This window comes from Watersipora subatra, chromosome 1 (genome assembly GCF_963576615.1).
Source record: "Watersipora subatra chromosome 1, tzWatSuba1.1, whole genome shotgun sequence".
In the NCBI taxonomy this organism is placed as follows: domain Eukaryota; kingdom Metazoa; phylum Bryozoa; class Gymnolaemata; order Cheilostomatida; family Watersiporidae; genus Watersipora; species Watersipora subatra.
The window spans coordinates 71,241,329-71,269,248 of record NC_088708.1 but is presented as its reverse complement, the minus strand read 5'-3'; the positions used below and the strand labels follow the sequence as shown (position 1 = coordinate 71,269,248).

The window sequence follows — 27,920 nt, the reverse complement described above, 5'->3', positions numbered from 1 at the left end:
TCGATTTTTTTATTATTATTAATTTTCAATAACACATATTGTCTGCAGACAAGTTTTATTAAATAATTTTTTTAAATAAAGTTGAATACATGTAAGTGAATAACAAAAATGCGTGGTATTACCGACTTTCATAAAGTTGTTGTTTCTTTTGCGCAGTATTTGCTGGGTAATTTGCAGTAATCTCCAGGTGACTCACTCGTTGGTTAGAGTTTCCCAAAATTTCCGCGTTTAGCACAGTAAGTTAGCTTTAGTTCGATGCGTCCTCTTTTGCGTTCCATCGCTTACCGATGTAGACCAGTTTCGTTTTAAAGTATTTTGCTAGATCGTGCTAATCACAAATACGGTATCCATCTACGGTATCTTCTTAGCAAACGCTAGTGCATGGCAAGTGAGATGCCTCAGAAAATGTGATGACCTTATTGTGCATTTACTTGTCACGTCGCTTGATATTGCGACAAAAGTTTTAAACATGTAAGTAGGTTAACAGTGCTGGCTGTATAGTGTTGTTAGAGATGAACTTTAAATTTTACTTCTTACATTTAGTTTTTGGAAACTAACGGTAGACAGTTTTTTTTACATAAATTAATGTCGGCTCACCTTTTGAAGCTGCTGTAATGGAGATCATTTTGGCAGGTTGGACATCGTATGAGCTGGTTTGTCTAGTATGATTTTCCTCTTTTGAGAGGGTATGATGCAAAAATGTACGTCTTGTTTTTGTTTGTCTTTCAGTAAGTGTGTGCGTACTCTGCTGTTTTATTGCGCGTAATTTATAGGTGAGCATAAAAAAATAGCAAAATTACCAACAAATCTAAAGGAACTGCCTGATAGTTCGAGATTAGCAGCAGGGCAGCCCTGCTAGCAGTTTGCAGAAGAACAGACACAAATATGCCATCATACAGATCAGCAAGTGTAATGTTGTGATGTTTGGTTATTATTGATAGTTGTGTAAGAGAGTCAACTTGTTAGTCCCTGTTTATTGAATAAGTAACTCAAGATGGTAGAGTTAAACCCGTCACCATGCCTCTCTACAACACAAGAATGAAGAATGCTAAATAGGGTGTGAGCAATAAAACAAAATGTACAACCAGACCTGCCAACCTTGGAGTGGGGAAAGAAGTGAGAGTGTATTTCGGGGGCAATGAAAATGCGAGGATTTGATAAATGTGATAAATTTTCATAGCGTATAAAAACACCACAGCGGAAGATAATATAACTCTATATGGAAACCACATGTCGTGGAGGTTATTGATATATGAGAATGCTACAAATATGTTTATACATAGTGGTTTATTAGAAGTAAGTATATATATGATTACTACTTGAAGATTGGGGTAAAAAACAGGGTTGCTTGAGTAAAAGGGGCAATTGCGTGACACGGCGTGAGATGCCTGAGGCATGGGGCAATTGCATGAGTCTCACGCCCAATGCGTGAGAGTTGGCAGGTATGTATACAACATAACTACTATGAGCTGAACTAAAGCTGTTTGTGCTTGTGCTATAATTTGCAATAATTTTAAGGAAAACATTGAAACATTGGTTAACATCACTATTATTGTTACTGTCATTCCAATTCAACCTTTTGCTTTAAAAATGTGTACTCAATTTGCAAGTTGTTTTTAAAAATGGGTGAATGCAAGATTTAAACAGTTCAATCAATGTAACCACAACAAAGCGTTCCAAAGTTTCTAAATTAATTGTTTAAGAAACTATTCCCTGCTGGATGAAACTTGTGATAATATGGTTCACAAGACTCTTCTAGCTTTCGCTTAATTCTGATTGGAGATGAAATGGTGGTGTAAAAATCAAAAGAAACTAGTAGTCTTGTATTTTATAGTATAGTTGACTAAATAATTGTCACGATTAAGATCTATGTTAATGTCACCGACAATTGTTGTATTAGATGGTAAATTCATAAGCAAGGCTTCAAGGTTATCAAGAAAAACAGGCAAGTTATCAGAGGGCGAGTGGTGAACAGCCCAGCACTGAGACTGGCGCACCACCAAACGGAACCAAAGACCGATGCACTGCCTCCGCGCCCTCCAATGCCACCATCTTGCAACTAGTCTCGAATTTATCGTATACAGCGGTATAGATCTCTCCGCCTCGTCTAGTAGTCCTGGAGCTACAAAACCAATTATATCATTCTATAGAAAAATGATTTAACAACGTAGGGATGTTGATCAAGCCAGGTTGTGCATAATTCTAAACATGAGAGTTCAACGTCTAGAGATGCCAAAAATAGTTCTAATCGATCAAATTTGTCGATCAAAAATGGTTTTATATTTTGATTTGATTTATGTATTTTTCAGTCAGCATCAGTTTTCTATGGGCATATATACAAACATTTATATTTCTCTTACTGATATAAATACACACTTAAACTTTACTTAAAGTAAAAGTTTATTTAAATTTAAACAAATTTAAAGTTAAAACTTTAAATTTGTTTAAAAAAACCTACAAATATTTACACACAAAATGTAGAAAGAATGCTTACAAACATAGCCTTTGACAAGACAAGGTGGAAGCATTTTTATGGGTTTTATATCATAAAGATTATCTGACATTGATTCAGCCATGATATTGACAGAGAAAAATATGCATAAAAAAGAAAAACAAAGTAGTTTGCATACACAAGTTCTAGCTCAGGTCAATCAAGTCTTCAGCAATATTAATATGTATTGGATCAGATCAGAAGATTTCTCCTTTCGCATAAAACTATGACCATGGTAAGTTCATGCATATTTATATGAAAGTGCTCTCTTTCTCTCCCTTGTAAAATAATTTCAGTTTTTTTGTCAGTTGTTCGTTATACTCTGCTGTTAGAATCTTGATGTCAAGTGGTTTAGTAGCATGAAGAGCGCAGGAGGTCTTGAAGTGCCTTCTTTATACGCCGGTAGTATCAGCACTTGAACACATATCCTCAAGGCTGTAAGAGAGCTTCTCTAGTAATGTATGCGAATTCTTTTTATTTGTTACTGGAATCCTAATCCTAATGTTTTTAGCTATGTTCATGCTCCATTTCACTCAAAGAATTGGAGTCGAGTGAATGACACGGTAGATATAGTCACGGTGGATATAATCACATTAAATATAGTCTCAGCTATAATTCAGGTGAATTTTAGATCCAGCTTGTTTTTCAATTCAATTGTTTCAATTCCTGAATCTCTTCGCCATAAAATGTTAAAGATCTGGCTAGCTCTGTCTGTTCCGTTTTTACGTTGGTAACCCTTTGGCGAACATCATTAATCTGATTGGCCAATGTGCTGAACTTCCTTTCCATCCATAGTACCATTTCAGCTATTTGTTTGCTGATATCACCATTGATACAGCTATATCATCATCAGTAGTTGTCTTCCCATCGCATGGGTTCTTATTGCCATTACGAAGCGGCAGGTAGTGATGAAGTAGAAACTTACCCGATCCAGGGAGGGTTCACAGTTATCAACCAACTGCGATAAGTGTGTCAAGTGAGATCATTTTACGGGCAGTGCTATACTTCTCTTTTATATCTCATATGAATCTCAAAATGGATAAACCCTGCTACACATGCATTTACGTCAAGTTCTTCGTAACTACTTACAGTATTTTTGATGCGAACTCGATAAATTTCCGCCTGAGCCAATATGCATAACTATTTCAATTTGGAGTAAAACAAAAAAGTTCTTTTCAACATCTATTGTTATTAGCAGGTGTTGTTTAAATTGTAAAATTTTAGTTTATTGCAAACACCTCAAACTGTAGGAGCATCTTTTTTGAAATAATTAAAAACAACAAGGTAGCCATCCTTAACTATCCATTATAGACTTATAGACAATAACATTTTTTTTTTTTTTTTTGTTAAGCATTTTTAATTACTATGGTCTTCTTCACACATTCTATTAATATCACAAAGTTTCTGTTATTAAATTGAGCATGCTGATGTGTTCAGCTGTTACAACATTCATGTAAGACACCGCTGCGATTCACCCTTTCATTGCTACAAAATAATTTTAAATGCAAGTTTGCATTTTTCTACGTGTGATGTCTTCCTTTAATGACAAATACTTGGGTTTCATTGATCTCCCATCTTATCTAACTCAATTACTCCTTTTGGTGTGCCAATCACTGTCTTAGAGTGATTTGGGTTAGATTGGAGAATTGTAACCTTTGACTGTCATTGCTTTTTAGAATATAATTGCTGCTCTAGAGACAAGACTCAGTATTTCTCAAGTAACACACATACATCGATCATGGCATCATCTAGGCGTAAGTACCCTTAGCGGAACTCTGTTAACCTTGAATTACTGTTATTTTGCTATGTTCTTTAAATGTATACCATCGTTATTGCTGTTTTCAGTTAATAAACTTATGTCATAGTATCATAGTAACTGTAACTTGGCACATTCCAGCTTGCTAAACTGCTGATAATCATACAACTTTGTTCAATAGTTGGGGTCTTGTAGGTTGACTTGCAACAAAATTCACATTACAGTTATTTGGTGTCAAAAGATTCACCATGTCTGACTCTGTTGTGTTGTAGGTGCAAAATATGTGGAAATGTGATTACAAGCTCTTAAAAGCTAAAAAACGAACAGTTAATCGCCGCCATCACGAGACTGCCGTAGATTAGAATCTCTTTCCAAAACAGCTCAAATGGGATCTAGTTGTACAAGATGGCTTCTGTTTACACTTTCATGCAACCTCATTCGTTGAAATATTTTCACAAATATTCTTCACGCATTCAACAAAACCATGTTTATTGTTCTTACATGTCTATTTTATTGTCATTGTAATGCTGTCACTTTCAGCACTGATATCTTATAACCTACCGTGAAAATTTGTTTAATATTTTAACCTTAGCTCGAAGGAGTTCATATTATTGTCTGATAAACATGACGAGCCTGTTGGTCACCTGTGATAATCGAAAAATGCTGCAGAAATTATTCGCGAAGTATGGGTCACATGATCAGATTACGACTAGACGATTAGACAAGCCGAAACAAAACTGTAAAGTAGCGAGCATCTTTATTTGATACGGGGTCTTTGGTAAAACCCGAAGTAATTGTCATAAACCAGTGTTACAAGAAGTTTTGAATTAAGCCTTTTGTTGGCCTTGCAATTCACGTGAGAACATCACGTGACAAAACAATAACCAAATGTAATGACTACATCAGAGAAATAAACTGATTCCAATCTACGGCGGCTTTTCGTTTTTTAGCTTTTAAGAGCTTGTAATCACATTTCCACATATTTTGCACCTACAACACACCAGAGTAAGACATGGTGAATCTTTTGATACCAAATAACTGTAATGTGAATTTTGTTGCAAGTAAACCTTTAAAGATTTTTAAGCATTGCCAATGCTCTAAAAAGTCTCCTCAATTCAATTGGTTGTTGGGACACTTACAACCTTAATTAATGAACTATTAGCTATTTTTAGTGCAAATGTCTCTCGTGTACTAAAGTTGCCATTATTCAGTCCTTTTTCCACTCCCATTTTTCATTTAGTTGGCTTGAGTTACTTGGCCGGTCCGAGATCTTTGCTTGCGTCTTTATCTGCTACGAGAGTGTTTTTTACTGCAAGGGTTAGGATTAGACTCATATGTTTACCCTACTGTTGGGAATATTTATAGGAGGTCACAAATTGTAGTTTATTAATACACTGGTATCTTTTGAACTTACCCATAGAGTTATTTTTAATGTGTTCTGTTGCGTTTCTACGACCCCTTCTGTTACTATTACCAGCCACTTTGAAGGATATACGAGCTCTCTACCATCCTCTCGACGATGATGAGTTTGAGTACTATACAAAGCTGTAAGTTATACTTCTCAAAACAGGATAATATACCCTTTAACCCTTTCAGTGCGAATACTGTTAAACTCTGACTACAATTACCCTAAGTTCTAGAGTTGCCCCGATTTTAATATCGGTATCGGTGCCGATATAGGTGTTGAGTATCTGAATCGGTATCGGCCGACCTTTTCTTAAAAAATCGGAAACTTCAGATACTTTTTACAGATCAATTATTTAGCAGAAAACCATATTTCAGCCTGTTACACTAATAAAAAATCATCAGCTGCAAGTTTCCTACTTTTACCTAATGAATTCCAGGCCTGTCACACAATCTATTTCATGTCTATAGCCTAATAAACATACACAGCTGAGGAATCTTTTGGCTTTAGTCAGGACGTAATCACCAAGTGCGGTATTTCCCCATTACAGCGATATGATTTATTGCAGTCAATCACGAACAAAAGCACAATGATGGGAAACAAGAATGCGGTGTAATATTTCTATGTACTAGCATTACGAAAGTAATTTGAGCAGTCGATGCATAAAGTTATCTATCTCTCTTGATCCTGATGATATGATGTATCGTTTGCATCGCATAAAATAGCTTCATTAGCCTATCGGTATTTAGCCTGTCCTCCATCATCTGTGGCAAGTGAGTCCTTCTTCAGTACGACTGGTGGCTACATCGATAGCTATGGAAGATAAAGATAATTGAATCACTAACGGCAATTAAGAGAAACATTTATTAGCTCTAAATTTGTACAGGCAGCAGTAGAAGAGAGACTTCATTATCACAGAGAAAGCTGTACCACTAACAGTAATTACCATTATTAATAACAGATAACAAGAAACATGGGACTGTTTTGTTACTAGATGCACGGTATGTCATAATGTCAGTATGTGACTATATATACATGTATATCTTTTTTCCATGAATACAAACAAATACATCAATCTTTATATTTTCTTTGTATTATATTTGCATAATAAAATTAACAAATATCTATGTAACACAAAAGATCTGAATCGGATTATTTTTCAATAAGAATCGGTGTATCGGATCGGTATCTGAATCGGCTGGTGAAATTAGAATCGGAGCATCTCTAACCCTAACATACAACTTCAAACCTAGCTTCAATAGTTTCAAAACCTTGGATTTTAAGAAGACTAGTATAACGGGTATTTGTTTTCAAAAAGGAAAACAAAAGTGGTATTTTGAGAATTAAATCAAGAAATTATAAAAAAAACATCAGCCGGCACTTTTGGATCAACATTTTAACAAATCTAAGTCGTCTAGTAGTTATTGTGAGGAGAGAAGCGAAAGCTGATTCTTAGATAAAAAAGCTGGACATGATAATTGATACAACATAAAAAATTGAACATAGAATGAATAAAAATCTATGAACAAAGTATGTTACTTTGAAATATGTGTAGCTCATTTAGCTTTGTATCTTTATCACCATCATCTGTTTCCTGTGTCACCAAGGCTACATTAATCTATGTTACGAAGGCTACGGTAATCTGTGTCACCAAGGCTACATTAATCTGTGTCACTAAGGCTACATTAATCTATGTCACCAAGGCTACATTAATCTGTGTCACCAAGGCTACATTAATCTGTGTCACCAAGGCTACATTAATCTGTGTCACCAAGGCTACATTAATCTGTGTCACAAAGGCTACATTAATCTGTATCACCAAGGCTACATTAATGGTTATACGAAATGTAATTGCGAAGCCGCCTATTAACATAAGCGGAGAAGGAGAGTCGACCTCTTAGCTGCAACCTCTGCTAGTCATCTCCTTCTCTGCGACCGTTTTAAAAAATCCTTGGCACACGTGATATTTTCAAAGCCTTGGCTAATCTTGACAGTCGTTTCACTATTTTTGAGTAAAATAGAACTGCAGTGATGGTGTTTAGGTGTCTTGTCCTACTCTGAACGCTTTACGTACTGATTCTAATGTCTGTCCTACTCTGAATGTTTTGCTAACGGAGTCTAATATCTATCCTACTCTGAATGTTTCACTGAACCATTTATAATCTATATAAATGGTTCACTAAAACTCCTGGTTCAAATCTCTAAGTTTGTCGTTCTGTCCAGCTATATCGGTTAGTATCTAACAATGAAAAATTTTCATCATAAAAGAATTGATCTCGGAATCTCCTGTTCACCAGGCAATAATCTAACCCATTAAGCTTCGGGAGATACAATGGATTCATTTGGTGATGAGTCATTATCTGGCTTGAAATGTGATGTTATCATAATGAATCCGCGATGTCGTAATGTCATTACGCAACATCATTAAGGCTTGCTCTCACGGCTCTTATTAGTAAGTTTAACAATACGGGTAGTAGTGTACTAAAATTAGTCATTGGCAATGTGCTAGGCTAATGGCAAGTGGCAGGCAACTATATTACTTGCAGGCAACTATATTACTTGCCACTGTTTGTAAGCTGTTTGTTAATACCTGTGCAAGGCCGGGCCTTTGGCTAATGCAGTTATAAATTATAGTATAAAAATGAAGTTATGATAAAGACTTAGTAACTTTATGAATTTAATTTCTTACTTCGAATTAGAGTAGCTTTTTTGCCTCTGTTTCTTCCACAGTCATATAATCTAGTTGTTTAGTGCTGTTTGTAATTACGTGTTACATACAAATATTTTATTACCGAGTCTTTGGGCTGTGAAATAAATTGAATGTATTAAAATGTTATCTTATGAGAATACGTACTTCGACGTAAGTCGGCTTTGACATACACAGTAAATATTAGAATTGATTAACTTTAAATGCGGAGGTCTGACTGTCATGTTTTAGACCTATTGGTAACACTGTCATGTACAAGTGTGTTTATGGGTAAGATTTTTTATTGTGAGAATCTTGCATAACATTTGGTGAATTTTTCAGTTTTTCAAATATCTCAAATTTTGTATTATTTTGTAAATTATTTAAAACTAAACAAAGTTTAACTTATGTAGTAACAATTTTGTGGCATCTCATCAGGATGTAATCACATGCAACAAAAGTACACCATGATAGTCATAAAACACTAATAAACTCGATAGCACAGCATGATGTGACACCCCATGCTTACTGATTGTCAGGAATATTGTACACTATTTTGGTGCTCTAAATACTTCATCTCTCTCAGCTTCTATCTTATTTTCAGTCATGTATCGTTATAATACTGGCTGACACTGCTGACTGTTGTTGTCAGCTTATTCTTTCTGTTCTTCGTGAAGCTTTTGGTAATTTTTACCTTCTTTCAATTTAGGTGTTATGTTTCTTGAAGGCCTATTTAAAATGGCATAGGCTATATTAGTTGTACCAATAGCGTATTATACCAGGTAGCCTGTATAGCTATTATAGTACTTCATTACTAAACCAATCTAGGTAAAACATTATTGTTTAGTTGATGCATAGAAATTAACACCATATCCATTATTAAATGAAAATAAAGTTAATTCAAATAAAATTACAACAGTATACACATGCTGTAGTCAATAAAGCTATATTTAATGAATGATATTTAAAATTTGTTTTTTACTAATTCCACTAACTAAATATTAGTAATTTTTGTTACTGGTTAAATTGTTGATAACTAATATTTAAAACACTATTAATAAATATTTTATAGAATTTGAACACTAAATATTTACTAACAGCAGTTACAACCTGAGCGTAGGTGTTATTTAAATGTGGTTTTATATTATTTATAGTAAGGCCACTCATTTTTGATTATTAGGTTCACGGATCCGCCGCCGCGAGGTAAAAACTACCGCTGAAAGAATAAAAAGTCTATGTGTACTTTTATTTGAACCGCCGAAACTTGCAATTTTTTGATTAATGTTTTTTATTTGAAAACGTAACGTTAGCTTTCTTGTAACCAGGGCCGTATTGTTCTATGAGGCAGCCTCTGGCTGCCTCATAGAACAATACGAGGCAGCAAAATTCTATGAGTGCGTTCTATGAGGCAGCAAAATTTCAGCACCCAGAACGGCCAAACGGTGATTTTCTTGTTGTTTAGTGTCGACAATGCTCGGACGAAAGGTGCGAACGTATCGTGCAGAGCCCGTTTTCAGAATATTACTAGTGGTTGCAAACCTAGCGAACCCATTTCGACACCATTTTTACTGCTAAGAAAGGAATGGAAAACGGACTTTTCGGTTTTGTCTGTTCTGGATTCACATATTTAATGATAATGATTAAGTTGAAATGTGCTAGACGCTGTTCAACTGACGAAAAGTTTTGATTTTGACGACTGCCATAAATTCTGGACTTTTAAAACATTTACTTCCACTTAAGATGAATATTTTGATAGTTATGGGAAGCCAATTACGGGATAATGTAGAATAATTTTTGGTTGGCTTTACTAGCCTTATTGCAGTTTGACGAATTATTCTGACGATAGTCACTTGACTGATTACAATTTGCAAATTGTATTTGAAATGTTTTCTTTATCATTACTATTATTGTTATATCGACGCTGCGCGAAGCAGCCGTGTTTAAAACTATCTTGAAACTTTCAAGAAAAAAAGAAATTTGTTGCGAGCTTTCTTCTTATTGCTCATATATCGAGTATGCTTGCTAATTTCTTCACACTATCTTTACGTGAAAACATCTACTTCATTGCAAGGAAATCAACTCAGGATTTTCTGGGGCTGCATACATGTAACAGCTGATTTAAACTTTTTGTAATTTTGTGTGTTTCTTTTTTAATATCTGCTTGACAAGCTCTAGTCACGTAGTATATGTCTATAATTTGTTTGTTTAGTGAGCTATGTTATTATCTATATTTGCATGGAAATATTTATTTGTATAGTTTTTTGTATTTATATATATATATATAAATACAAAAAACGTATATATATATATGTGTGTGTGCGTGCGTGCGTGCGTGCGTGCGTGCGTGTGTGTGTGTGTGTGTATTTTATTTTCTAATTTCGATATTGAAAATTTGCCATTAAAAAAACGAAAAAACAGACATTGACATTTTTATTTCGACCGACATACTCTAAAATGTGTTGAAAAAATCTGTGAACCTAAAAATATAAAATGAGTGGCCTAATTAATAATAATATATTTAGTATTAATAATGTTATTTCATATATAAAAGTATAATAATAATTACCATTTAGATAGTAAATGTAATTTAATGTAAGGTAATTTAAAATCAATTAAGCAATGAATATAATGTAATAATTAAATTGATGCATTATATATTATATTACATATTAAAAATGTAAAATCTTATTAGATATTATATTAAAAAATATTATTCAATTTTATGTAAAAATAAATGATATAATATTTATAATCATAACGTTAAAACAAAATTAATTAGTGTTTTTTAATGTTTGCTCGTTAATCACTATCTTACTATTTACTAACTATCGATGATCATTCTTTAGAAGAAAATAATAAGTGACAAGAATATTTAAAATGCACATTAACCTAATTATTAGTGTAAGACAAGCACGTAGTTTACAGTTTATTATATAAAATATTTATTCTAAATTAAAATCTACGAACAGTCTAGGTATTTGTTCACATCACAACTCGTTAATGAAAATATAGTTATACACTAAAAATTAATGACTGACAATTATCCTTGCTCATACACACCCTCATCAGTATTACTGTATTTAAAAAGGCGTAAAGCCAGTCTATGTTATTTATATACAGTGCACCCTCAGGATATGATTTAAATCCGTTCCAGGGTTGGCATCGTATGATGAAAAGATCGGATGTCCGGGTATAGAAACCACAGTAATTATATAATGCAAACATCCCCTGGTAAAAATTGCTAAAATTTTGTATATATAAGAGCTGTACATACTAAAAAATAATAACAAAATAGTATGTTAACCTTAGTTACTATAGTTACCTGCAGTAACTTTATTATATTTAGTGCATTTGGTGGTTCTGATTTGCAATAAAATGTAACATTATAGTGTACTGCATTACATACCATAGGGAGTTCTTATTTTCAAGCCAGACGTACATATATCATAAATTTTGAATTCACCTCAAACAAGTTTAGCGTACTAAACACACGCGCGCGCGCGCGCACACACACACATAAAGCTAAGTTTTAGTGTGTATTTTTAACTATTTCGTTGAATTTCAACTTTTTACCACTAAGATTTTATCACCAATCAGTTTCTGTCTCCGCTTTCACTACAACCTTTAGACCTGTTTAAAACCTTTTTCAACCTAATTCGATAAAAAAGCCCAAACGATGCTGTTTTCGTGTTGAAATGAATTTTTGTTAGGAGATGCAAAGAAGTTGTCTGACCCCTGACCCGGTTCGAAGGGATCACAACTCCGAATTTGTTACTGGTTTTAAGGGGAAAATATTACCGTTTTACATACAAGAATTGCTGAACTGAGAGAAATCAGTCATCGTGTCTCTTTCAGGCATTGTGAAAATACTTTCGGCGAACAGCATTTTGGTATCTGTTATTTTGACGTAAGTAATAAGCACACCGACTGTCAAACTTGAACTCAGGCTAAATTTTGTTAAATTCGTATTGTGAAATAAGATTCGTATGGTGAGGTGAAAAAAAATCATCATGATCCACTTTGTAAGATGAAAGAATCATATTTTAAAATGTGTTTTTAGACCAATTATTATTGTAAAAATTGCTAGTGACAAATTTTCTATTTTACTAAAATTTTGTTTGGATGGAGTAGTGAGATAATCATAATAATTTTTACAAGCAATATTATTACTATTGCAGCAAATTTTAAAGACGAGCAGGACACTGTCTTGTAGGTGTTACTAACGGTAAAACTGCTGCGTGGCGATTAAATTTTTTGAAAATTAATTCAAACTAACAAAATTTGTTTCACTTTAATTTGAGAAAATTTTAGAATTATTATTTTATTTGTATACATAGAGCAACAACGAACAATAAAACATTTATTTTAATTTCATTTTCAAGTTATGATTCCTTACACTGTACAGTTTATAACATGATAAAATGTGGAGATTATGAAAATAATGAGCTTTGTTTTAAAATTCCATGTTACAGTATATTTTTAATGAAATCTTAATAGGAGCTTCCAAAATCTGGTGATTCTCCTAATAACAACTTTTACTCATGTGGTAACACTCTCTGGTAATGCTCTCTGGTAACACTGTCTGGTAACACTCTCTGGTAACACTGTCTGGTAACACTGTCTGGTAACACCGTCATGTACAAGTATGAATATGTGAAACTGGGCATTCACTAAACTACCATTCTAGCGCTATGTTTTCTCTACATACACATGTACATGCAAGTCTCGCCGTTCTGGTTAGTTAAGATCACGGCTGCAGTACGTTGCGTGTGCATTTATTCACCGGATGATGATGATGATGATATCCAGTGATATGTCTGTGATTTTAGACGCTATGGAAAATTATTCATAGTCAACAACTATATATTTAATGGTGAAATGCCCAACAGAGATTTCTCGGGGTTAGACAGAGATGCTCTCTTGCAAGCCTTCAGGTGGGTAGGGTACAGGCATGAAAATATCCAGATCGAAGACAACCTAACGGCTGCTAGAATGAGAGCATTAGCTGAACAAGGTAAAACATTTTTCTATAGCAGAATTTCAGATAAAAGTTCTTTTGTCAGACACTTTTTGCATTACAAAGCATCATATATACTGGGGAGGTGCTCATCTGCTGCTAATTCCAGATATAATTGTAAGGGCTTGATAAACATCATGCAGTGTTTTATACTTTCATTAACTTAATCTAATCTATTGTTAAGTTCATAGTTATTAGAGATGCCCCGATTCTAAATTCACCAGCCGATTCAGATACCGATCCGATATACCGATCCTAATTGAAAAATAATCCGATTCAGATACCGATTCAGATCTTTTGTGTTGCATAGATAGTAGCTCATTTTATTATGCAAATACAAACATAATGCAAAGAAAACATGAATATTATTGTATTTATTTGTTTGCATTTATGGAAAAAAATATACATATTCACATACTGACATATCGTGCATGTAGTAACAAAACAGTCTATGTTTCTTGTAATTTGTAAATAAAGGTAATTACTGTTAGTGGTACAGTTCTATCTGTGATAACGAAGTCCCTCTTCTATTGTTGGATGAACTGCTGTGCCTTTACAAGTTTAGAGCAAATCAATGTTTCTTTTAAAAACCGTTAGTGATTCAATTATCTCAGTAAGACGTCTCTTTTCTTCCATCATTATCAATGTAGCCGAGCGTACTGAAGGGGGATGCCCTTGCAACAGATGTTGGAGGACAGGCTACATACCGATACGCCACTGGGGTTACCGTTTTTTGTACAATACAAACGATCCATTGTATCGTCAGGATCAAGAGAGTGATGGATAACTTTATGCGTCGACTGTTTAAATTACTTTCGTAATGCTAGTAAATAGAAATATTACACTGCGTTCTTGTTTCCCACTTTTGTTATCTTGTTCGTGATTGCTTGCAATAAAACCTATCGCTGTAATTGGGAAATACCACACTTTTTGTTTACGTTCTGGCTAAAAAGTTTCCTTCGCTGTGTTGATCAGGCTATAGACATGAAATAAATTGTGTGGCAGGCCTGAAATTCATTAAGTTAAAGTAAGAAGCTTACAGCTGATGATTTTTTATTAGTATAGCAGGCTAAAATACAGTTTTCTGCTAAATGGTTGATCTGTAAAAAGTATCGGAAGGTTCAGATTTTTTAAGAAAAGATCGGCCGATACCGATTCAGATACTTGACACTCATATCGGCACCGATACTGATTCCGATACCAAAATCGGGGCAACTCTAATAGTTATACATATCTGTATGTTTGAGACTCCTGTGTATCATCCTATGTTCTCTAGAACATAAAACTGCAACTTCTATACCCTCCATCCGAGTGACTATTCTGTCAATAATACAAGTCAACCCATTCCTGTTACAAAGAGTTGTGTCTGCCTCCATATGCTTATTGAATACTAGCGCTATGGTGGCATAAAAAACATCATGAACCTAGGAACCTTATTAGCTGCCAAGAGTAAAGTTTGAAAACTCGTACCAAATACGAGTAATCTTTTCCGATTTAAGTGTCGGGCATTTCATGGCTCAACTATACTGATATTTTTGGTAAAATTAGCTAATCATCTTGGAAAATGTTGACAAATGCTGATGATATATATTTATTGCTATTGCCGTTTGGAGGAATATCCAGACATGTAAGGTTTATTACAAATTAAGGTACAACATGTATCTTATGTTTCCTCCATCCAGTTAGCTTGTTGTATAAGTGAGATCTTTTACTTTCATAGTGCTAGTTCCTCATTTATTAGATTGCCTTAGGTTCTCATGCAGAGTTGTGTTGAGAGAATATAGTTGTGACCAATTTATTTGTTAGACGGAAAATATTTAAAATGATTTTCAGCAATAAAGCTTGGCTGATTGCAATTAAAAATTTTTGCCGAAATAGTTGTGATAAATTTTAGGCTAACTTAAGTCATTATGGCGGCTTCTAGGCAATGACGTAAACAACTTCCGCTTTTGTTATTAGGCCTATCTTACTTTCATGGGTTGTTCACTACAAGAAGATATATGAAAAGAACGATTATTGTATTTTTAATAGCAATATTTTATGATTTTTACATATACATGTAGTTTACTTTATAGTAGTTTTTATTTTTAATATAATAAATATTTAGTATTCTCACGGTGGTCAACCTGCACAACGATTGACTCCCAAATGTTGGTTTTACTGAGTTTCTTTGTAATTTTTGTGCATTGTGTCATACAAGTCCGGGTGTGCTCTTATTAAATTGTTAAACAATTCGGTGTGCGATGTTTTGATGATGTTTCAATTGTAACAAAACAACCAAATGTTGTTGCTGTACGTTTGTGAATATCGTAACGGAAAAATTTCCAAGCCATAGAATTGCATTCTGGAAAAAACCATAAAGTTATGATAGAGAATGTCTAGCATTATCGCTCTGCATGAGCTGGCTGAGCAAGTTCTAGCGCAGATTAGCGCCACGCAGAACGATATCGCACTAAATATCGCCTAGTGTATTTGCACCTTAAATCTATTAACAACTCCGAAGAAACTTATGACACGGAATTTTATTGGCAGTGTGTGAACTTGCCCTTGTTATGGTTTGCTGGTTATCTCCTCGCTCCTTATGACGCACGCGATAAAATCGCCTAGTGTGTTTGTACCTTTACCCTTTCTGTTTTGTGCGAGTCAGCTTTGCGGCAGCCATAACATTCTACAACAACCACTGGCATACAGGCTACACAACATGGATGTAATTGGTTTATTGTAGCTGCAGGGGAACTTTATCAAAAGGGCAGCAGTTTGGTATTCGTTGTGCTCAGCTATGGTGGTGATGGGCACCTGTTTGGAGTCGACTCCCGGTCGCTCACGTTTGAGTACTTGATGGATCCAATCAGGGAGTCCCTGCATCTTAGAAATATTCCAAAAATATTTTTGTTTCAGGTAAGACATAACCCAAATGTTGGGCACATTGAGTGGTGCGCTAATAGTAGATACATGTACATGTATGTAGAAACTGATAAACACTTGATTCTATTGTAGTTTCTTTACCATCATTTAAGATTGCTGTATTCACCAAGTTTGTTCATTGCAGCAGTGAAAATAACTTGAGGTTTGATAGCATAAATAGGCTTGAAATTGAATGGCCTGAGAAGTAGGTATATAACGTCTGATGATGTACAATGTGTAACAGTGGAGTACCACGATCGGGGCCGGTTGCCGAGTCGGGTCTACGGCACTACCGGACTGAGTTTCATATCAACAAAAGACTCGGTCATCGATGAGCGAGCTCGGTATTGCCGAGCTTATTAAACAAAAGACCGGCCAGTTGAGTCGAAGGAAGAAGGCAGAGCTTCTCGCACCAAATAATTATATAAGGAGCCCGAAGAGAAGAGTCAAGCGGAGATAGTGTCGATCTCTCTGCATGCCGTTGCTTGTACCCATACACATTGACTGCATGTATACATGGCGCTTTCATTCAGTTGCATTCTTACATCTATTTCTATTCTTATACCAATCTCTATTATGTTAATATTAGAGCTGCACAACGATTATAAAAATTAATCACCATTAATAACAGATCTGAACCAGTTAATCTTCGATTAATCTTAGAATTAATCTAGCAAAAACCTGCATATTCAAAAACACATAATACAGCTACATATAAATTAATTATATTTGAGACAATTGTTTGCAGTAGTACATGTTATGTACAATGTACATAAGTGACAAGGTAATAATTATTATGAGTATGAAAACTGTCCATGAAAGGCTATTATTAAGTCAGCCAAGAGTTGAGGCAGCACAGTTTATTCACATTATCTGAATAAAGAGATGCCCTCTTCCTACATACAATATTGCCAGTTTTAGAGAATAGCCACAGACATAGCAGGGGATCATAGTAGTAGTTATTGTCTGTGACAGCTGGTGATGATTTCTGCGCGGTAGGATGAGAATTAGTTAAAATATATCTTAACGATGATGTGCTGTGGTGGTAGGCAATTTCTTTCTGGCATATACTGTACTTCGCTTTCTTGTTTACGCTTCCAACAACTTACACAAATGCGCTACCTAGGGTGGAAGACATTTTTCTGCTTTCATGTTCCTATAAAGTCTCAATCTTTTATTACTAATATTCTGAAGCTGAAATATGATTGTGATTTCTTTTAAAAATGAAAATACATGTATAATTTACTTGAGAAAGTTTTTAAAAATAAACAAAAAATAGACTGTAAGATAAGTATTAAATAATACTGAAATCGCTTTTGTTGCTATTACCTAAAAACATGTTCGAACAGCTAAACAGGCCCGTATTCCCTGGGGCGGCTGGCCGGCTGAGCCGCCCCAACTTTTTAAGAATTTTTGGCGGCTAAGTACAGTCAAACTAGGATAACTCGCCCTCGAATAAAATGTAAAATTTTATCACGAACACTGGGTTAACTCGAACGGATTTGTTTGGTCCGTTCCCACGCAATGATAAATTGCTTTAGATAACTCGACCTCAACAGCATTAACTCGAACAGTTATTTGCCCAACGGCTACGGGAACTATTTTTATCGCTGTAAAGTATCACTTTATTCCAAGCCATATAGATAAACGTCAACTTTTAATAGTTCTTGGGCGTCATTATTATCATCATCGGCAAAATATTCTTGTTAACGACTTTTATAAAGGGTTGCAAAAGGTCAAGTTTTAACAAACATCCGCTTGGCAATAGCCACACGAAAGTGTGAGAAACCTTAAGATGAACTTAAAATAAAATCGGCAAAATTGATCTTTGTTGAAACGCTCAAAAGAAAAAGATGTATCTTTTCTGAGCGTTTCAACTGCGGTAAAGTTTAGCTTATTTTAATCTGAAAACGTCCTGGCAGTCACATCACCTAAAACAAAACAAATCTCAAATAATAGAAAAAATGTTTATACTTTCCGATAAAAAATCTTAAAACTTCACACGAGATGCCCGGTTGAGGCCCTACATAAAAGAAAATGTTGAGGGGGGCTGACCACCGCCCCTCCAAACCCCCAGCCAGATGCTCATAACTAGTCGCCTAACATTAGCCGCCCCAACTTGCAACCCGGGAATACAGGCCTGCAGCTAACAACATAGCCGCTTACGGCTAGATCGGCACGGGCTTGTGCATTGCGTTGTATAAACAAGTTTAATGTTAGCGACTCACTTTGTGTTTTCATAGTGGAGTGCAAAATAATTTTGGTTGTAATTTATTGGTAAGAAATTGTTGCTTGTCATAATATTTATTTGCTAGTAAACTAAATAGTAGTAACCTGCTACGTTAGTATTACTAACGGTATGGTACTAAACAGTACAAAGGAAAGTAACCACATCAAGATCATCACCTCCGTTGCATTTTAATTGAAGATTAATTGGCCAAACTCAGTTAATCGTTTAATTAACGCGATCATTGTGCAGCTCTAGTTAATATCTATCACTAATCTGTTAATATCTATCTCTATTCTGTTAATATATGTCTCTATTCTGTTAATATATTTCTCTATTGTGTTAATATCTATCTCTATTCTGTTAATATCTATCTCTATTCTGTTAATATCTATCTCTATTATGTTAATATCTATTTCTATTATGTTAATATATGTCTCTATTCTGTTAATATATATCTCTATTCTGTATATATAATTCTATTCTGTTAATATCTATCTCTATTCTGTTAATATCTATCTCTATTCTGTTAATATACATCTCTATTCTGTTAATATCTATCTTTACTCTGTTAATATCTATCTCTATTCTGTTAATATCTATCTCTATTCTGTTAATATCTATCTCTATTCTGTTAATATCTATCTCTATTCTGTATATATATATATCTCTATTCTGTTAATATGTATCTCTATTATGTTAATATCCATCTCTATTATGTTAATATCTATCTCCATTATGCTAATATCTATCTCTATTATGTATATATATATATATATCTCTATTCTGTTAATATGTATCTCTATTATGTTAATATCCATCTTTATTCTGCTAATATCTATCTCTATTGTGTTAATATCTATCTCTATTCTAATAATATCTATCTCTACTCTGTTAATATCTATCTCTATTATGTTAATATCTATCTGTATCCTGTTAATATCTATCTCTATTATGTTAATATCTATCTCTATTCTGTTAATATGTATCTCTATTATGTTAATATCTATCTCTATTCTGAATATATATCTCTATTATGTTAATATGTATCTCTATTATGTTAATATCTATCTCTATTCTGTATATATATCTCTGTTATGTTAATATCTATCTCTATTCTGTATATATATATCTCTATTATGTTAATATCTATCTCTATTCTGTATATATATCTCTATTATGTTAATATCTATCTTTACTCTGTTAATATCTATCTCTATTCTGTTAATATCTATCTCTATTATGTTAATATCTATCTCTATTCTGTTAATATCTATCTCTATTCTGTTAATATCTATCTCTATTATGTTAATATCTATCTCTATTCTGTTAATATCTATCTCTACTCTGTTAATATCTATCTCTATTATGTTAATATCTATCTGTATACTGTTAATATCTATCTCTATTATGTTAATATCTATCTCTATTCTGTTAATATGTATCTCTATTATGTTAATATCTATCTCTATTCTGTATATATATCTCTATTATGTTAATATGTATCTCTATTATGTTAATATCTATCTCTATTCTGTATATATATCTCTGTTATGTTAATATCTATCTTTACTCTGTTAATATCTATCTGTATTCTGTTAATATCTATCTCTATTCTGTTAATATCTATCTCTATTCTGTTAATATCTATCTCTATTCTGTATATATATATATATCTCTATTCTTTTAATATGTATCTCTATTATGTTAATATCCATCTTTATTCTGCTAATATCTATCTCTATTGTGTTAATATCTATCTCTATTCTGTTAATATCTATCTCTACTCTGTTAATATCTATCTCTATTATGTTAATATCTATCTCTATTATGTTAATATCTATCTCTATTCTGTTAATATGTATCTCTATTCTGTTAATATGTATCTCTATTATGTTAATATCTATCTCTATTCTGTATATATATCTCTATTATGTTAATATGTATCTCTATTATGTTAATATCTATCTCTATTCTGTATATATATCGCTGTTATGTTAATATCTATCTTTACTCTGTTAATATCTATCTCTATTCTGTTAATATGTATCTCTATTCTGTTAATATCTATCTCTACTCTGTTAATATCTATCTGTATCCTGTTAATATCTATCTCTATTATGTTAATATATTTCTCTATTCTGTTAATATGTATCTCTATTCTGTTAATATGTATCTCTATTATGTTAATATCTATCTCTATTCTGTATATATATCTCTATTATGTTAATATGTATCTCTATTATGTTAATATCTATCTCTATTCTGTATATATATCTCTGTTATGTTAATATCTATCTTTACTCTGTTAATATCTATCTCTATTCTGTTAATATCTATCTTTATTCTGTTAATATATGTCTTTATTCTGTTAATATATTTCTCTATTGTGTTAATATCTATCTCTACTCTGTTAATATCTATCTTTACTCTGTTAATATCTATCTCTATTCTGTTAATATCTATCTCTATTCTGTTAATGTCTATCTCTATTCTGTATATATATCTCTATTCTGTTAATATGTATCTCTATTCTGTTAATATCTATCTCTATTCTGTTAATATCCATCTCTATTCTGTTAATATCTATCTCTATTCTGTTAATATCCATCTCTATTCTGTTAATATCTATCTCTATTCTGTTAATATCTATCTCCATTATGTTAATATCTATCTCTATTCTGTTAATATGTATCTCTATTCTGTTAATATCTATCTCTATTCTGTTAATATCCATCTCTATTCTGTTAATATCCATCTCTATTCTGTTAATATCTATCTCTATTCTGTTAATATCCATCTCTATTCTGTTAATATCTATCTCTATTCTGTTAATATCTATCTCCATTATGTTAATATCTATCTCTATTCTGTTAATATGTATCTCTATTATGTTAATATCCATCTTTATTCTGCTAATATCTATCTCTATTGTGTTAATATCTATCTCTATTCTGTTAATATCTATCTCTATCCTGTTAATATCTATCTCTATTATGTTAATATCTATCTCTATTCTGTTAATATGTATCTCTATTCTGTAAATATGTATCTCTATTATGTTAATATCTATCTCTATTCTGTATATATATCTCTATTCTGTTAATATGTATCTCTATTATGTTAATATCCATCTCTATTCTGTTAATATCTATCTCTATTCTGTTAATATCCATCTCTATTATGTTAATATCTATCTCCATTATGTTAATATCTACAGTCAAACATGGATAACTCGAACTTCACGGGACCGAGCAAAAGTGTTCGAATTATCAGAGCATTCAAGTTATCAGAGCACTGTCACAAGTCCATGTATTTACTTATTTATTAGTAGATACATGTACATATGCAAACTATAATATAAATCAAAAGCACAAATGGCTTGTTTCAAATTAAATGCTTCTAATGTAAAGTTTAAAACGTTTTTATCAAAAAGTATAGAGATTATTCTATCACTTGAGATTGGTTTGTTGTTTGAGGTGATGTTATTGCCAGGACGTTTTTTTAGATTGACATTGGCAAAAATTGATCGTTGTTGAAATGCTCAAAAGAAAAGACATCTTTTTCTTTTGAGCGTTTTCCCCACGATCAATTTTGCCGAGTTTTCTTGAAGTTTATGCAACTTCAAGAAAAAGTTACCAAAGAAAAATCCCTTACTTTACCTGGGATTCGTTAAGAGCAACACTCCGAGGCAGTTCAATTAAAAGTTTTACGAGGTTTAACGGTACATTGTATATCACTCACGCTTTTTGAATGGATACTTATTGAATGTACACACGTATTCTGTGTTTAGGTCAAACGATGAATAGTTTTTTTTTAGCTATGACAACGTATACGTTTAATAAAAACAATTTTAAGACGTTTTAAACATTCAACATTCCGACGTTGATTCAACACGGAATCAACGTCGGAAAACTATTCGTCACGGGCTAGCCGGGTCACGCACTCAATAATCTTCGCCACGCACATACAAAACAACATGCTGTATTTGTTTTGTATGTGCATGGCGAAAATCCTTGCGCGCGTGACCCGGCAAGCCCGTGCTATTAATCGTATAGCAGTATAAATCAAATTTGACCAAACCTTTAGAAAAGTCGTTGACAAAATTATTTTGCCGATGGTGGTAATAACAACGCTTATGAATTACGAAAAGATGAGGTTTACCTCTATGGCTTTGAATAAAGTGATTTTCTAAAGCGATAACAACCGTTTCGGTAGCCGTTGGGCAAAAAAACAGTTCGAATTAACAGTGTTGAGTTCGAGTTATCTATAGCAATTTATCATTACGTGGGAACGGACCAAAGAAACCGTTCGAATTAACCATGTTTTCGAGCTATCCGTAGCCGAGTAATCCATGTTTGACTGTATCTCTATTCTGTATATATATATATATATATATCTTTATTCTGTTAATATGTATCTCTATTATGTTAATATCCATCTTTATTCTGCTAATATCCATCTCTATTCTGTTAATATCTATCTCTATTCTGTTAATATCCATCTCTATTCTGTTAATATCTATCTCTATTCTGTTAATGTCTATCTCTATTCTGTATATATATCTCTATTCTGTTAATATGTATCTCTATTCTGTTAATATCTATCTCTATTCTGTTAATATCCATCTCTATTCTGTTAATATCTATCTCTATTCTGTTAATATCCATCTCTATTCTGTTAATATCTATCTCTATTCTGTTAATATCTATCTCCATTATGTTAATATCTATCTTTACTCTGTTAATATCTATCTCTATTCTGTTAATATCTATCTCTATTCTGTTAATATCTATCTCTATTCTGTTAATGTCTATCTCTATTCTGTATATATATATATCTCTATTCTGTTAATATCTATCTCTATTCTGTTAATATCCATCTCTATTCTGTTAATATCTATCTCTATTCTGTTAATATCCATCTCTATTCTGTTAATATCTATCTCTATTCTGTTAATATCTATCTCCATTATGTTAATATCTATCTCTATTCTGTTAATATGTATCTCTATTATGTTAATATCCATCTTTATTCTGCTAATATCTATCTCTATTGTGTTAATATCTATCTCTATTCTGTTAATATCTATCTCTATCCTGTTAATATCTATCTCTATTATGTTAATATCTATCTCTATTCTGTTAATATGTATCTCTATTCTGTAAATATGTATCTCTATTATGTTAATATCTATCTCTATTCTGTATATATATCTCTATTCTGTTAATATGTATCTCTATTATGTTAATATCCATCTCTATTATGTTAATATCCATCTCTATTCTGTTAATATCTACCTCTATTCTGTTAATATCCATCTCTATTATGTTAATATCTATCTCCATTATGTTAATATCTATCTCTATTCTGTATATATATATATATATATATATATATATATATATATATATATCTCTATTCTGTTAATATGTATCTCTATTATGTTAATATCCATCTTTATTCTGCTAATATCTATCTCTATTGTGTTAATATCTATCTCTATTCTGTTAATATCTATCTCTACTCTGTTAATATCTATCTCTATTATGTTAATATCTATCTGTATCCTGTTAATATCTATCTCTATTATGTTGATATCTATCTCTATTCTGTAAATATGTATCTCTATTCTGTTAAAATGTATCTCTATTATGTTAATATCTATCTCTATTCTGTATATATATCTCTATTCTGTATATGTATCTCTATTATGTTAATATCTATCTCTATTCTGTATATCTATCTCTATTCTGTTAATATCTATCTTTACTCTGTTAATATCCATCTCTACTCTGTTAATATCTATCTCTATTCTGTTAATATCTATCTCTACTCTGTTAATATCTATCTATTCTCTCTATTTAATTTTAATTTTTTGTGATGTTTAAAGATGTAGTTGCGTCAAAATTTAAGTTGATCTTAAAAGAAAGCATTTTTTTTTCTATCAGTTGATATGTTGTTTGTTGTGTTACGCGATCGCATTGCCAAGATATTTGAAGATTAAAACCGAAAAATCTGATCGCCGTAAAAACGCTCAGGCCACAAAAACGTGCCCAGCCTCGCCAAAAATGATGTCACGCGTTTGGCAACCTGTCTCTATCTCTCGTATTCACATCGGCTATTTGCGATAAAAGTCTAGTCTTACGCGGCTCTATTGGCATATATCTTATTTTGTATTTGCTCGTGTTGGCTAGAATAAAATTTTAAATCCTGCTACAGATGCATTATTATGAATGTTTAAAAGGCCTCAAATAACGAAAATTGAAAGTTTGTTCTACTCACTTTCTCCAAATGTTGTGTAAACATTTGGGTACCGACTACCAATTCTACCGGTCTACGGTAATTCTGTCAAGTCACTTTATGTAGAACGCGGTCTTTGTATCAGCACAGTTCTGCAGCTACCCATATAAACGATATACAGCTTCCCATAAGCTCCGCCCACATTATGTCGCCTATTACCTATTGCCTACATACTAGTTTCTTACTAGTATTCTTACCGAATGCTAAATAATTGAAATAAGCAAGCCACCTCTTTGAAAAGAATATAGACAGGGATAGAGTTTTAAGGATGAGAAGTCTGCTGCAAACTGGATTTGAACTCACATTCTCCAGTTCTGCGGACACCCATATACCATATCCGATTCACTACAATATTCTGCAAATTATGTTTTGCATTATCTTCAACAATATTATTTTATTATATAATTTTTACAAGCAAAAATATTTTCATCTCGGCATAAAGCTTTTATTAAAAATATTCATCAAGTCGTGGCCACTCACATAGTATTAGCTGATACAATAAGACAAATTCATCTACTGCAACAAACTCAAACAAAACATCATCCAGCACGCATTCAAGTCTCGCTTTCTCCTTTATGGCAGTTTCCACACTGACAAAGCTTCTTCGGCTGGTGGGACGACATAAACATTCTGTAATCAGTAAAACAAGTAAATGTAAACAAAGTAGATGCAATAAATATGTCACTCATAGATATGTCATTCTAAAGCGTATCTATTGACAGCTTCCAAATTAGGAGTTAAATAGATTGCGAGTGTAATTTTAAAAACGAATAAACATTTAATAAAGGCACAAGTACGCCAAGCCAACGATTCGAAGCTTTGGTTCTGGAAATTAAAGATTTGCAATGATCAATCGATTTTACCCACTTCCTACGAGTGAAAATAATTTGTAATCATGACTCTAATTTACCAAAGAAAATTCGAAAAAAATATTATAGCTAGGTAAAACGGCAGATAAGCTATGAAACGATGATTGGAGATAGCAACGAATTATCATTTTATTAATTAGTATATGTATTTATGACTATAAAAAATATTACATTTACTAAAGTATAGAAGACTCTAAGTTAATTTACCTCCATTCTGTCTTTTTCTGCAGCAAAACGCTGCTGACGCCTGTCAGCTTTGGCCATAGGCTGTCTACTCTAATCTTTTACTAAAAGTTGCTCAGATAACTCTGAGTAGCGGTCGCTCGAACTTGAAGCCATTTTAAAACTATGTATAACTTAGTAATTGTTGAAACGCGTTGAATCAGTAACGATGAGAATGAATTCTCTAGCGATGAGAATCTTCGAGATCACAGACAACGCGTTTTACGAGTGATAACATTTATTACGGCCTATATAAAAATTTCGCACGCATGATTGGCTAACGAATCGACCTCATATTTATTGCTCGTGGTTTCGTTTCAGATACCTTGCTTGTGACGTCACGAAATAGGCACCCGCTGGAACATGAGCTTTTTAAAAGAGGGCCTCATTCAAACGCATATATCTCTGGACAGGGTTGGTCTACAAAGACAAAAATGGCATCAAATTGTAGCTGATGTTTTAGCCTTTTATGGGTCCTAATTTCATTTTTGACGCAACTACATCTTTAAGGCTAATAGCCATCACCAATGTTTCCATTCACAGGCATGCAAAGCTTCTGTCAACAAAGTACGCATGACTTCAACAAGCAGTGGCGGTGGAGCACGACCACCACCTTCTCATCTGACTACAGACGCTCAAACGTGTGGACCAGCCAATCATTGCATTACATACCCAAGATCAGACACATTGGTTGCTTATTCCGCTTTGCCAGGTAAACGATATTGTTGTTCATATTTAACTGTTATCGCCTCATACGTTTATAAGAGGAAAAACTGTTCCAACTTTGTTTCGCAGGTTCTGCGAATGGATCAATGTTTATTCAGGCTTTTGCTGAAGTTTTACAACGAGATGGGAAAAAGCATGACATCACACTAATGCTTGCGAGAGCAAGTCGGATCATGTCATACACCCCTGGTACTAGTTTCCCTAACAAGTCATTGGCATGTCCCGTTGTCATCTCTCAGCTCGAGAAGAAGTTCTTCTTTACATAGATCCATTGGACTGCTGCAGGCGGCTTGCAAATCCGTGTCATCTGGCAGCTTAGATCAACCCACTGTCAACTGATATATCGTACTGTCAGTTGACATATCGTACTGTCAGTTGACATATCGTACTGTCAGTTGACATATCGTACTGTCAGTTGACATATCGTACTGTCAGTTGACATATCGTACTGTCAGTTGACATATCGTACTGTCAGTTGACATATCGTACTGTCAGTTGACATATTGTACTGTCACTTACGTGGTCACGCTTAAATTGCTAAAACTATTGTGGTATTTGTGAAATTAAGCGAGTTCACAATGTTTCATAGATTGTATAATCGTGTTTTATTTTCTATTTTATATGCTTTTGTCAACAGCCCTTTCTTTTTGCATACATTACGTGGCGATATTTTAAACAATTTCAATAATTTTACCTTTCTAACAAGCAATTGTAAAATAGCTACCAGCATACACATAATTATACAACTGCAAGGAAATGCATATGTATTCTTTAAACTTTTTGTGATAACTTCGCCTAAAACTGAAATGACGCTATTACCGTTGATTCCATGGTAATTTTTTCAGATATCATTCTATGCTATTCCATTTTGGAACTCAATCTTCTACAAAGCTTTTTCAAGAGAGTGTCTTAGAGAAACTGTTTACCTGACTCTTTAGCGTTTCTTATTTCAACATTAACATTAGCATCAGTAATGTTCACATTCGTGTATTTATTTTTCACTCGCGTAGTATGTAATGATATAATAGTACATAATGATATAGTAGTACGTAATCATATAGTAGTACATAATCATATAGTAGTACGTAATGATATAGTAGTACATAATGATATAGTAGTACGTAATGATATAGTAGTATGTAATGATATAGTACTATGTAATGATATAATAGTACGTAATGATACAGTAGTACGTAATGATATAGTAGTACGTAATGATATAATAGTACGTAATGATATAGTAGTACGTAATGATATAGTAGTATGTAATGATATAGTAGTACGTAATGATATTGTAGTACGTAATGATATTGT

The 27,920-nt window shown here is 33.0% G+C and overlaps 1 protein-coding gene across 2 annotated transcripts; it reads left to right on the top strand.

Annotated features, from left to right (window-relative positions):
• Positions 1 to 299: 299 nt before the first annotated feature.
• LOC137407395 (caspase-7-like) lies at positions 300 to 27,627 on the top strand. 2 transcript variants are annotated; one of them, XM_068094044.1, is made up of 7 exons: positions 300 to 471; positions 4,168 to 4,245; positions 5,725 to 5,794; positions 13,168 to 13,352; positions 16,081 to 16,253; positions 26,424 to 26,592; positions 26,676 to 27,627. In XM_068094044.1, exons 2-7 carry the CDS (start codon positions 4,230 to 4,232, stop codon positions 26,870 to 26,872), a joined length of 810 nt encoding a protein of 269 aa, XP_067950145.1. In that variant the 5' UTR covers positions 300 to 471; positions 4,168 to 4,229; the 3' UTR covers positions 26,873 to 27,627. The 2 variants fall into 2 exon arrangements, with proteins under 2 accessions (XP_067950145.1, XP_067950154.1); XM_068094053.1 differs by having other exon boundaries at positions 304 to 407.
• The last annotated feature ends 293 nt before the right edge of the window (positions 27,628 to 27,920 follow it).